At 40.1% G+C, this 12,793-nt stretch overlaps 1 protein-coding gene across 1 annotated transcript; it reads right to left on the reverse strand.

Moving 5' to 3' along the window:
* Positions 1-6,120: 6,120 nt before the first annotated feature.
* On the reverse strand, positions 6,121-11,978 carry MPLKIP (M-phase specific PLK1 interacting protein). Its single transcript, XM_032675667.1, has 2 exons — positions 11,559-11,978; positions 6,121-6,743 (listed from the first exon to the last, which is right to left on the reverse strand). Exons 1-2 carry the CDS (start codon positions 11,910-11,912, stop codon positions 6,540-6,542), a joined length of 558 nt encoding a protein of 185 aa, XP_032531558.1. The 5' UTR covers positions 11,913-11,978; the 3' UTR covers positions 6,121-6,539.
* Positions 11,979-12,793: the final 815 nt, after the last annotated feature.

Below are 12,793 nucleotides of genomic sequence, written 5' to 3' on the forward strand. Positions count from 1 at the left end.
CACTTATTATTAGTATGTGTTGGAAAGGATGGCTGCCTTTCTGCTGGCATCCCTCCTGTCAGGAAGGCAACACATTTGAAACTTGCTCTGAATATTTTATTAGCTTTAGGGAATGACACAGGGAGAACAGGAAACACTGGGTTCTCTTCTGCCACACAGTGCAGACACTAGCTGTTTCTTCCTCACCTCACTCACAGCAGTGATGATGATGGGCTACAGGAGAGTCTATGTATAAAATATGCAGCAATTATTCTGAGAGGAAATTAAACAGTGTCAGAAAAATGCAACCAGATGCAACAGATACCTTGATAACAGGGATTTAAAGGTTCTTTGCACAAGCTTTCTACATACTTGGAATTTTATTTTAGAAGCTATTTTAAGTACAGGAACACTGCTGGTAGTGTAAGCCGTCTTCAGTTCCAAGAGGAACACAAAATTTGTCAGTTCATTCATTTGAAAGCCGTTATCGCAGTTTCTCAACCTGTTGCCCATAGTGCACATACAGCTAACATCTGAAAATGAACAACCATGTAATTTTCCTTAGTGTAATTTTATTGCCATAGGAACCAGGAGGCAGACAAGAGAAAGCTTTATAGGAAAGTGCAATGTCACCCTTATTTGTGGTTTATGCTGTGTAGTCATCCACAGAAGTTGTCAATTAGCTTGAGTCCTCTTCCCTTGTTTTAGCATTAGCTTCTGTGATGCTTGAAAAGGTAATAATCTGCATCAAAGAGGTTTTGTTCTTCTATTTACCGGTCTTTATACTAGCAGTTGCATCAACATCACATTCTGCAGTTTGAACTCTTAGGAATTTCCTCATGAATACAACAAAGATTTAAACCTACTGGCTCTACAGTAACAGCTTTTAACTATCTTGGCTACACAGCAATTAGACTGTGGCTAAATACATATGGATACCAGAAGCTTTAAGTGTAGTTTAATACAGCATCAAGCAGCATGATTACTGCTGCCCACAGAAGCGGGGTAGTACATGTGGATTTTCAAGTGCAGCCCATTTTAAAGTAATTGTGTTAAAAATTTCAGCTTGATGTGATGTCAAATTCTTTGCCTCCTAAGATGCTGTCACTAGTGAATAAATGAAAAAACAATTTAAATTCTATTATTCTTTACCTCAGTAACATAGTGGCTTACCATAGACTTGGAAAATTAAAAGTCCCTTGAAGTGTGTCTCTGTGTGTGTGGGAGGGAAGGGGACTTATTTGTTTTGTCCTTGTTAAAATCCTATTGTAGCTGCAATGTAGAAATGGGCTAATACAGGTCACACTGAATTGCAGTGATGTCCCTATTCACATGTCCATCTGGCACCCTGGAGACCATTATTGCCATCCCAGTATCTCACCTGCAAAAGCTCTGACCCGGTGTGCCTGTGGGTGAACCGTGTTGGCCAGTTCTGGAAAGTGTAAGCCTTTTCAAGAAAGAAAGGAGGGAGTCCCAGATTCTGTTGAATTTGCAAACTGCCATCACTACTTGAACCACGACTGATACATTAATGAAATTAATTCAACTTATTATCTTTCTTTTATAGGGAAAAAAGGCATAACTTTAATACATTCTCCACAATCCTGTCACGGTTACCTGGAAAAAATGAATACTCAGAATTAAGCAATTTGAAGAATTAATTTCAATATGTGAAAATTAGGTCCCTGGTAGAATTTGAAGGTGTAACTTTTTCACTGTCAAAAAAATAATACTGACATCCAATGAACAGTATAGCCTAGAGATTTCTTTGTCAGAGAGCAGGTCAAATGGTGAGCTGATGGTTTTAACTGAAGTTCATGTCATGGAAAGCCTTGAAGTTATGGTAACAAGCCCGTGCTTCTCCAGAAGAAAAAGAATAACACAGAACTCACATTCTGCGAGACTGTGGAAAAATTTGAGGCTGCGTAAGAATTCCTGTTTCATGTGTAAGGTTACTTTTGAGAAATACCTTTTTCTGTCTTTTTAGGGAGTGGGATGGTAATTTTTTTCAGCTCTTTGTTAAAACCCCATTCTATCTCCAATCTGGAAATCAGCTAATGGAGGTATGTCCATCTGGCCCTACACAGACCACAGTTTGTAGCTCAGCATCTCAACTGCTTAATTTTTATCCTGTTAAAGGGGGACAGAGAAGCTCTTATTTTAATGGCAGTGGTGTCAGCAGTACTAAAAATTTTACTCTGGAACAGTACTGGTACGACCCCTTTTAGCCACAAAGTTATGTTCTTGAGTACAAATGTTTACATTAATAGTTCAGAACAGCAACATGCAACAGCCACAGATCAAGGAACAAAGGTCAGTGGAATTCACCTGTGATTTTACTGCAGAAGACACTGATGAAATTTAAAATTCAGGACATGCACTAAGCAAACCCCCAATATGGTTATGGTTTGAAACCCACACAGAGCTGGTGAAGCAAAATGAAGGATTATTATTTGGCTCAACACACCTCCTAGGCCCCACTGCTCTGGAATGGCAAGGGTAGAGGTAACCTCTAGGAGAGGAAGGGTACCTTGATGGCCTGGTCTCGCACCAAGCATCTGCACAACTGTCTCTAGCCCTAGTCAAAGGTTTCCTAGTGTCGTCAAGGAAGCAATGGGGATGAGAGACAAAGCTCTTTTTGCCAGATCTAAAATGCCTTAAAGGGAAGGCCTAGATGTGAGGTCTAACGCTCCAGAGCTAGTAATTTTGTAAAAGTAAATTCAGAAGTCCAGGTTGAGAGTGTTCTTAAATTCCAAGTCAGCAAAGCACACATTTCAGTGAAAATGGCAGAAAATGAAAATGACTCACTTTGTGCCTAGTTATATACAGATGAAAAGTTACTTTAGGCAAAAAAATTTGATTGTGAATTAATGACTGAATGCTGGAACTGTACTACTGCTGAGCATAACAGTGATTTCTTTCATTTCTTGTGCTATAAAAAGTTGTTTGAGACATCTCAAATGATAAAAAAGTTTATCTAGTTACCTATATTAATTGGTACACAAGTTTCTGAAAGCCTGAGACATGAAATCATTACATGATTCTTCACCAATCAGTGTAGGCAGTCCTCCCTTTTTTCCCCAGTTCCAAGGAGCTAGGAGGAAGGTAAGCACCAAGATTTGGGGAAAGGAGAACAGTCTTTACTCTTGAGAGTTTTGGAAAATGTTGTAAGAACAAGTTTAATTAATTTGCAAGACAGTCTTGGCTCATATATGAACTTGAATTCAGAGCAATAGCTAGGCAGAGCAGTTAACTGCAGTGTTGGAAAAAAGCATTGACAGACTAAGGGATGACACAATTTTCAAACTGTAACATTAGATACTTACACATCTCAGTTGCATGAGTGAATCCTCTGACTTCAGTGAGATTACTCAGAAGCACAACTTGAAGCCCAAACTGACTATGAAAAAATTTTCTTTAGAAGGAAGCTGAACAGCTGCTTGTAGAATTTCCCTATAATTAATGCATGTTTCAAATGCTCCCCCTCAGATGTCTAATTACACAATTTATATAAACTGAAGAGCACATAAAGATACCCTTAACAGGAAAACAACCTGACTACAAAAGTAGTTATCGATTCTGCTATCCAGAAGCATTTTCCCTGGCAAGTGTTCCCAGCTCTGACATTAGGAAAATGCTGCATCTCAATGCATTATTGCTAATTCTAAAGAGGAGCTTGATATGAACTTTTAAAATCCCATTTTAATTGTAATTTCAATATTCTAAATTATTTAACAGTTTCAATATAAAATAGTGTGTACTAAGTGCCAGAGAAGAATGAATATTCCATATTATAAAGCTGCAATGGAACCTCAAACCTGAACTTAGAACTATTCTAGTACAACTTGGGGTAACTACCCACCCAGTGTGTTGCTGCATTACACATGTATTCATCTGATTTAAGTTATGTTACTGTGATATCAGCACAGTGTAGTAGCGATGCAGTTCAATGTTAAATATAGGAGCAAACAGCAACAAATGAATTAATTTTTGCTGGAAGAGTTAGTCAAGAGTTATACAACTCCTTTACAACAACTGAATAGAAAGTCAAAAGGACTTGATGGAGAAACACAATGCGAGCAGAACAGAATGGAAAAGTATACCCATCCAAACTTCTGAAAAAGGAGCTAAATTACTTACCTTAAAATCTAAGTCTGCTGAAGAAAGAGCAATGCCCATATTCTTAGTACATTCATTACAGAAGAATCCCTTCATTAACAAGACATAGGCACTGTTTTGTTTCATGGGCTCATGAAGAAAGGATGCATTTGTGCTTTACTTTTTATCATCAAATGCTATTTCCAGAGTCATACTGTTACTATGAAGTAGCTTCATTAATAAATGAGGAAGTGATATATTTTCTCTCTGTTAGAAACATGTGGGGAAAAAGAATGTTTGCCATATGGTAAAAAGGAAAAAAACCTGGTAAGGAAGTAAGTGCTTAAGCTTCCTGGGTATCGCAGCACAAAAGGCAAAGCTTAAATTGGCTTTAAGTACATTATATTTATAGTTCTGAAATTGTGTTCATGCATTTTACAGCTATTCAACAATGACATTTAAAAATTTTACTGTAATTGTAGAATTTCTCCTAGAAGCCAGAAAAGTGAATAATTTTTAAGTTTTTGGTGTGGATTCTTGACCAAGTGATTGGAGTCTTTAGCAGTGTGATATAATTGTTGGATCATATCCTGAAGTGTACTGGAGCAGCAGCTTAACAGATGCCATTGTAGAAGGTCTGCATTGATTAAACAGTGCTTCAAGAATATTTCCTCAAGTCTTTCTGGAACATTTATCTTCACTGATGTCTGACACCTGGTTCCAGGAGTTAAGAATTATTACCAGAGGAGGCTGGCTTTGATCCCTGGGCCAACTGCAAAGCCAAAGTGGCAAAATGTACCTTTGCAATGTGCAAAGACAGCTGATACTGCCCACTGTGTAAGCAGTCCCACCTCTTAACAGACTCCCTTCTGTCAGGAATCCTTTACCTTTCCTTTCTCCTTTCCAAACCCAGACTCTTCTCATATCTAACTGTGAACACATCAGAGCTTTAGTGTCTTGAATAAAATCATATTTGTTTCTCCAAGATCACCAAACATTGCAAAAAATAAATTGCATTCAATCACATGGGAAATAGCAATAAAAAAAAGGTGACTTAGTTAAGCAGACTGCAACTTTTTTTTTTGTGAGCTTTACAGCATCTGACAAGGTTTAAAAAAAAAAAGAAAGAAAACTTTATACTTCACTTTTCACAACTGACATCAATTAACTGATATATAAATTCTAAAGACTATCTGCAACTTGTCATCTCAGTTTTGCTGGTACCTATTACAGATAATGATACTGACAGCTGCCATTTAAGGCACAGTTCTTTTGATTCTGGGATAAAGATTTAACCATTCTTGATATCCAGAAGGCATTATGTTCTCAGTTCTCTGAGCAGCCTTTTTGGATATCATACTAAAACAAGAGGGTCAGCTGGGGGAAAACAGAGGTGATGTACTTTAGATGCATGGATCTTCCATGTAAAGACAAGGTCTAAAAAAGCAACTCCTTGTTTTCCACTTCAGTATAAAAATATAGCATGCACACACACAAAACAGTTCTCCTGGCAATGATTCCTGCCATGAGTAAAAATAAAAAATAATTGGAAAATATTGTACAGATAAAAAAAAAAACTATGCATGTACTAATGTCAACAGTATAACAAAACCTCTATTCTAACAGGTGGACCCACAGAGAACATTTCCAGTTATTTTATCTTGATGTTTTATGTACTCCTTAGACTTAAACTGCCACTGCACAGACTTGTTACTATAATCCAAAAATGTCTAATATTGATTCAACTGTATTTTTTTAAACACAAAAGCAAATGATTACAGAATTAAGTTTGTGACTCAAGAGTTGGTTCAACAAATTAAACTTTCCAAAAGCAATACATTTGTTTCCTGAGATGGCTAAAAGTCACGTTTCAACTTCAGGTTACACTGCAATTAACAAAAATCACTATGCACAAAACCACAGGTTAACTACAGCATACAAGCACATTTACAGAAGTCACCTAATTTCAATAGTACTATTTGTGTTAATGTGTACACCTTAACAAGAGTCCTAAAATAATCTTTATACATTACAAAACAAGAATTTACAAAACTTTATTTTATTTCCAAGTTACTTCATTCTAAAAATGTTGAAACATAAAAAAATACCACTTCCTAAAGTACTTTACAATAAAAGGCTAACAATCTGGCATGGAAGAGGTAATATAAGGAAACCTGTTTTAACAGTCACATATCAGTCGCTGGTGATTAAAGAACACTTTGTTCTTCAAAGCTGGTAGGCACTTCCACATAGCCAGAAATGTAAGGTTTCCTACCACTCCTTTTCTGTCCCATACATAAAAATATCCAATGCAATAAAAAAAAAAAGTAGGATAAAAGGGTGGACATATGTTCAAATAAAAGCATTATCTAAGGTCTTGATTATTGTTCATCTTGTGTGAGTGTTAAGATTTTGTCCCAAAGTTTTCCTGACAAGATGGAGTTATTTGGCCTTTAAAAGTGTTAGCTGAAATACCTCCCTTTTTTACCAGTACATGTTGTTTGCTCACTGCTGTATTGCTGGTTTATGTCTGTAACAGAAACTGGCTCTAGGCCAGCCCATGGGTCCTCAAGCATTGAAGGTCTGTAATAGTTTTCCACATCATTAGACACTCTTTTCTCTCTGCCATGCGCTGTACCAAATGGAGTAGATGTCCTGGGTGATCCCTTTGGAAGAAAACCATCAGGTAAAGAAACATTCAATAGACTAATTCAAACTTAAAAAAAAATAAAAATGTTTCTTTCTACCATAGTAGAGCTTTGAAGCTGATTATTAATGATCATTACTATGCCTCACTTGCATCTTTCTCAGAAAATATTAACTTTATTATTCTTTTAATTACAGCTGATGATTTACCAAAATAAGAAAAAAGCCCCACAACAGACTTCTCCGAAATACTTGTTTACATCACTCTGGCACACAGCTACAGAAAAGCTCCTCATGTTTTTCTTCATAAGCTGCCTAAGTAAACGATATGTCTAACAAAAGCTGAATAACAAAACAGGGAGTTACAGGCTGAGGAAGAGCTGACAATATTAACAAGAGCAGAAGTCATATATTAAGTACTTACACATTGAACACAGTGTTGTTTAATGCAAATAGCTACAAATGACCCAAAGAACTCACTGAGAACAAAACACATTTCATTCAAACCAGTATTCTGTGAAATTTGAGAACGGATGGTTTTATTTTATGTACAATCTGAATGGTAATCAGTGATTAAACAGATACTGACTTTCGCATGGAACTTTTGATTTTTTTTTTTTTTTTTAAGATCAAGGATCACTACAATTGCTTGTGTAAAGCTGCTACAAGTCTGCAACTTAAAGAGAGCTATGACATAAAGGAATGCCTATAACCATTTTCTCCTGTTAGCATCATCCATTGTTCTTCAGATTCACTTCCCTAAGAAGTGAGAGTTTGTTTAAAGCTGTATTAATTAAATTAATTTTGTTTTTACCAAAGTTAAACAACACATATTACAGGTACACAATAGTCTCTAAACATGCCCATTGCATTCTGTATGATTAGAACAACAGGACTCCTTGAGACTGTATCAAACTTTGTGAAGGATGGTAAAAACGCATGATTATGGGCTGCTTCCCCCTCCTACCCCTCCCAACCCCTGACTTTTTGGACCAGCAGTGATGGTATTTGAATTTGACTAATAAGCCCTTACAGAATCTACATAAATAGATCACATGAAACAATTTTTGGGTAAAACTGAGAAATGGTGTTGTACAGTGAAGCCCCCTGTGTTTAGCCAGAAGAACAGATTTCCCTCAAACAGCTTGAACCTATTTCTGCTCATGTGCTGTGGCAGGAACATGTTAATTTGGTTCCAGCAAGAACTCTTCTAGAACTCCTAAAGCTTGATGACAATGCATACATGACCAAATGTGGGAACATCCATGTCTTATTTACAGGGCACTTGTTTCTAATGATCCTTTGTAGTTAGATTATGTAGCTTAGATGATTATCTCAAAACAGAAGAATTTCTTTATTGCATCAAACCCTACAAGGATCAGAGAGAATCACCTCAGACTACATCTAAAAAACTTTCTAAGGGACATGGTCTGAAGTTAATATGCACTAGCGAAAGTGACGTTTACGTTAAGCCCTCACATTTAGTAGTAAAGCAGTAGTACACAGGGCATTCTGTCTGAAAAAAACACAAAACTTCACCATCTCTAAACCAGCATATTTAAGGAAGACCCAGTAACTTTGACATTGTATAACAGTTTGAGTGTGGAGCTTATTTAATGCTATATCTGACCTGCAGAACACAAAGCTCAGCTGACATAATGATCTGCAGTATTCAGTGAAGGAACAAAATAATTCAATGGTAAGGCTCATTTGTATGGGTTTATTTAATAATATTAAATTTCACTACAATATATGCAGGCCATCAGTAACACTGACATTTTTAGCATGTCTGAAATCTAGGAAATGTATTATTATGTAATACAAGATTGACAGACTTTAGTAAGCGTTAACTTTAAGCATGTAGATTATTTAAGTCTAGAATGCTAGTCAACATATGCTTTTTTCCCCTCTGTATTTTTTTAGGCCTGTGGAAAAGGGAAATTGCCCTACCTGTAGAAATTAAACCATTCTGTGCAAGAGACACTGTTTGATGCCAAAGATACCTTAAAAAACCTTTCTCTTTTGCTGTCACTGATGTCAACAGTCTTTTCTCACTTAACTTTCCTTAAAGAAACAGTCAATCTGTTCTCAATACTTTTTCTCCAGATATAAAGTCTCTCTCTGGAGTAGAAAACAATATCTTTTAGTGCTACTCACTAACACCTTACTGAGCTGAGTAACACTGCCTTGAAAATGGGGACAGTTACTCCCTTTATCAGCTTTCTTCATCTGATGTCATTACAGCTGCTGGCATACACAGAAAACATGAAAATCACAACTGTACCATTTCAAAAGGTTGGGGTTTGGGTTTTTTTTTTCACTTTCTGTAATAATCTTTGATCCACACCACTAACAAGCTACTGCTACCAGCTAGTTCACTAATTCCTGCTGAGTGTAGAAAAGGAAACATTACCACTAAGTGAATTCTAAGAGTAGATACTCAAGAATTACAACAAACACAGAATCACAGAATGGTTTGGGTTGGAAGGGACCTTAAAGATCATCTAGTTCCAACCCTCCCTCAGAGGGCAGGTACGCCTTCCACTAGTCTAGGTTGCTCAAAGCTCCATCCAGCCCGGCCTTGAACACTTCCAGGGATGGGGCATCCACAACTTCTCTGGGCAACCTGTTCCAGTGTCTTATCACCTTCAAAGTAAAGAACTTCTTCCTAATATCCAATGTAAATCCATTCTCTTTCAGTTTAAAGCCATTCCTCCTTGTCCTGTCACTACAGGCCCTTGTTTTCATGACCATGTTTTCATAACATATAAAGCAGATGCATGTCTGTGGAAAGACCAGAAAGTGCTGTAAACTATTGGCCACATAAAGGTTGTCACCCATTTCAGAAAAAACAAGCTCTCTATGTTTTTCTTTGTGTTTTCTGCTCATTTCAAAAAATGAATGTCTGCAAGCACAAAATGAGCACAGAATGCCAATGACATGACATTAATGGAACACTGAAGTAAACATAAACTATCTTTTGGATTTTCTGACGAGATTTTAAAGGACCACTTAAGACTTCTTTCTCAAAAGTGACCACAGCATCACAGATTTCAAAACTGCTGTAGTTCTCTTAACATCAGCACCTACAGAAGAGAGGGGGACAATACACATGGTTCACAAAGAAATCTGATGCTTCGAAAATGCAAAAAGGCCTTCTACCTGAATCTATTCATGGCCTCATGGAGAGATTCTTGTCCACACCAAAGAAAATGGGGACTTGAGGTTTACGAGACTTCCTCCCTCTGCGATTGCCTCCACTGCCTCCCCCCCCCAGGAAAAACAGCCCTTGTGGATTCTCATAAAAGCAGACAGACATTACTTCAGCCCTACGCAGAGCTATAGACATACAATATCCTTTGAGTCTTTCAAAGCATCACCATCAGGCCAATGCTCCTAAACTACTCACAAAGTCTAAAGAAGGAAAGGGGAGAAGGGAAAATGTTGTGACAAGCTGAGACTGGATTCAGACCTTCTTTATATTGGGTTTCTTACATCATGAATGAGCCTATGGGACTGTTCCTGTCCACGGGTCCTGACAAGAAACAGTTCTGACTAAAACTAGGGACAAAAGGATTCCTGCATATTCTTCTGCTCAATTACTTTAAGGTAGGCTTTGAAAAAGCCACTTAATTGAACAGCCAAAGAGTCATCTTTCGAAGGGAAATTAGACATCGATGACATAAACTGTCCCTCCAGAATCTGCAGCAGAAATGCCACATCCTTGGCCTTTTCCACAGGTACAGAGTTTAAGCCATGTATTGGCTTTCACACTAGGAGAGTCTTTGCTGTTTTGCTGAAGAATATGTACAAAGCTCAGAATGATCCCCTTCCACCAACTAAGAGATTCCTGTAAGATAGCTAACTGCCTCACAAAAAAGTAACAAAGTACTATTTCTGAATGGAAATATGACAATGCAGTGCAGGCATGTTAACATTTTACTAATCTCTATTAAAATTTGACTTCATTATCACACTCTAATCCCTGAAGTGTCAGTAAGAGCACCTACAAAATTTATCATTGCTTGTACTGCACGTGCCATTTGTTGGACTTTTAAGGCTTCTCTAATAATGCATAAAGCCAGTTACGTACATAAATGTGGCATCATCCCTATGTGCATTGCCAGTCACATGCCACAACTAACCCACCTGGCAAAAAAGCAAAACCCGCAGAACCCGTTGGGAATGACTGTCAGGAAAACTACTTTACACAAACAGAAGCTTTCAGTGTCCAATGCAAAGACTTCAAAATGACAGTCTATTATCCCAACAGGTGCTCTAATTTCTGCTTAAAGGAGCCTCAGCTTAATTCTCTTTAATAAGCACTCCTGTTCTCTAGCCGTGTCCCAGGAAGCTCTGGGTGTGGACAGGGTGTGGATAGGGAAGCTCTCATGATGTAACAATACAGGCAAACTAAAAGCACATAGTGCTTTACCATTGCATCGAAGAAAACTCATCAAAGGGAGGCACGTACAGGAAAAAGAGGCGTTTGCTGCAGTTTTGGGCGGTGCTTAATTCTCTCTGTACCTTCACATGCCAGAATACGAAAAAGAAAAGCTGCACTTTCATCAGCCCTTGTGTCTTCACAACAGGCCAGGCCCGGGGCCTCTTCCCTTTCCTCATCTTACAGCTGCCTGAGCTGTGCTCTCTCCGTCCTCTCTGCTGCGGGGGGGAGGGAACGCTGATGTTGCCCAGTGCGGTGCAAGCGCCGCTCTTCGCTGAAAATCGTGCTGGAGCGGGTGGATGCTACGCTCAACGTGCTCTCCCTAGCGGGCTTTAAAGCGGCAGCAGCTCCCTCCCTCCCTCCCCGTGTCCCTCTCCGCCTTGCCCCATACCTGGAAGTGCCTCTGGAAGCCCCCGGGTGAGCGCTTGTGCTGCGACGGCAGGTGCAGGGGCGCCCCGGCCGCGGCCGCGCCGCCGTAGGGAGCCGGGTACCGGGGGCTGACGCTCTGCGGCCTGCGCGGTGTCTGCGCCCCCGGCGAGGGGCTCCCGAAGCGCCCCTGGAACCCGGGCCCGCGGGGCGAGAGGCCGCCGCCGTACGGGCCGGGCCGGGACCCGTAGGGCGGCGTGTGGTGGGGGCTCCCGTAGCCCCGCGGGGAGGGCGGCAGGGGCCCTCCGCCGGAGGGGGGGCTCCGGAAGCCGCCGCCCGCGTAGGGAGGTGTGGGCGCGCGGAACCCTGGCCGGTACATGGCCAGAAAGAGACAGGCCGGGAATGGCAGCGCCGGGAATGGAACCTGCGCAATGGCAGCGCCGCGCGTACTCCTTTTCCTTCCCCACGCCTTTTCCCCGCCAGGCGGCCCGAAGGTTCCGGCCTCCAAACGTTCCGGGCCGGGGAAGGCGAGGCGCCGTCCATCCCACCTGGAAGTGGGAGAGTGGGAGTTCGGCCCGTTTAGCCTCGCATAGCAATCTGTCACGCCGACCCTGTGTAATTCTGTGCGTTTTCCAGATCAAGAGGAATAATCTGGAGTAAGAGAGTCTCAGGAGACGCGTAGAAGCCGTGCCTGGTAACTCAGGCGGTGAAAGCCCTGGGTGCTGTGAGGGAACACCCGCGGTTCCACAGCTACAGTGAACAACAACGAAATGATCTGTTGTACAGCAAAGAGAGTATCTACCTCACACTTCATGGCAGTTCAGATATGCTTATTTGTGCGTCTTTGTTCTGCTGTCTTATGACATCTGAGCCTGCAAATAACTACGCGCGCGAGGGCAGTACCAATTGACAATACATACTGTGACGTATTTAAAGAGCACCTTAATGGAAAGGGTTTGCTTTACAGTCAGTTCGAACTGCCAGCAATTCAGTGGAGTAGTAGCTCAGGCAACGACTCACTCACACAAACTCGTGGCAAAAGGTGCTCTTGGAGGAGAACCTCATATTTAGCAGCAATTAAACGGTGTTATTACCATTCCTGCTCTGTTCTCAGGTATACTAATGCAAATCCTCAAGAACTCTGTACAAAAAAATAATAAAGACTTTTTTTTTTTATTTCTATCGACACTATTTAGTTTTAGGATATTGTCACATGAAAATTAAAGAGGGCTTTCAGAACAGCACAGAACACAGGTTAAC

The sequence above is a fragment of the Chiroxiphia lanceolata genome, chromosome 1, assembly GCF_009829145.1.
Source record: "Chiroxiphia lanceolata isolate bChiLan1 chromosome 1, bChiLan1.pri, whole genome shotgun sequence".
NCBI lineage: Eukaryota > Metazoa > Chordata > Aves > Passeriformes > Pipridae > Chiroxiphia > Chiroxiphia lanceolata.

Bases quoted from the DNA above. Each gene is read 5' to 3' on its own strand.
- MPLKIP (XM_032675667.1), bottom strand. From the start codon at position 11,912: ATGTACCGGCCAGGGTTCCGCGCGCCCACACCTCCCTACGCGGGCGGC. The intron at 6,744-11,558 runs GTATGGGGCAAG...TTTCTTCCAAAG, and splicing joins GCTTCCAGAGGCACTTCCAG to GGATCACCCAGGACATCTAC.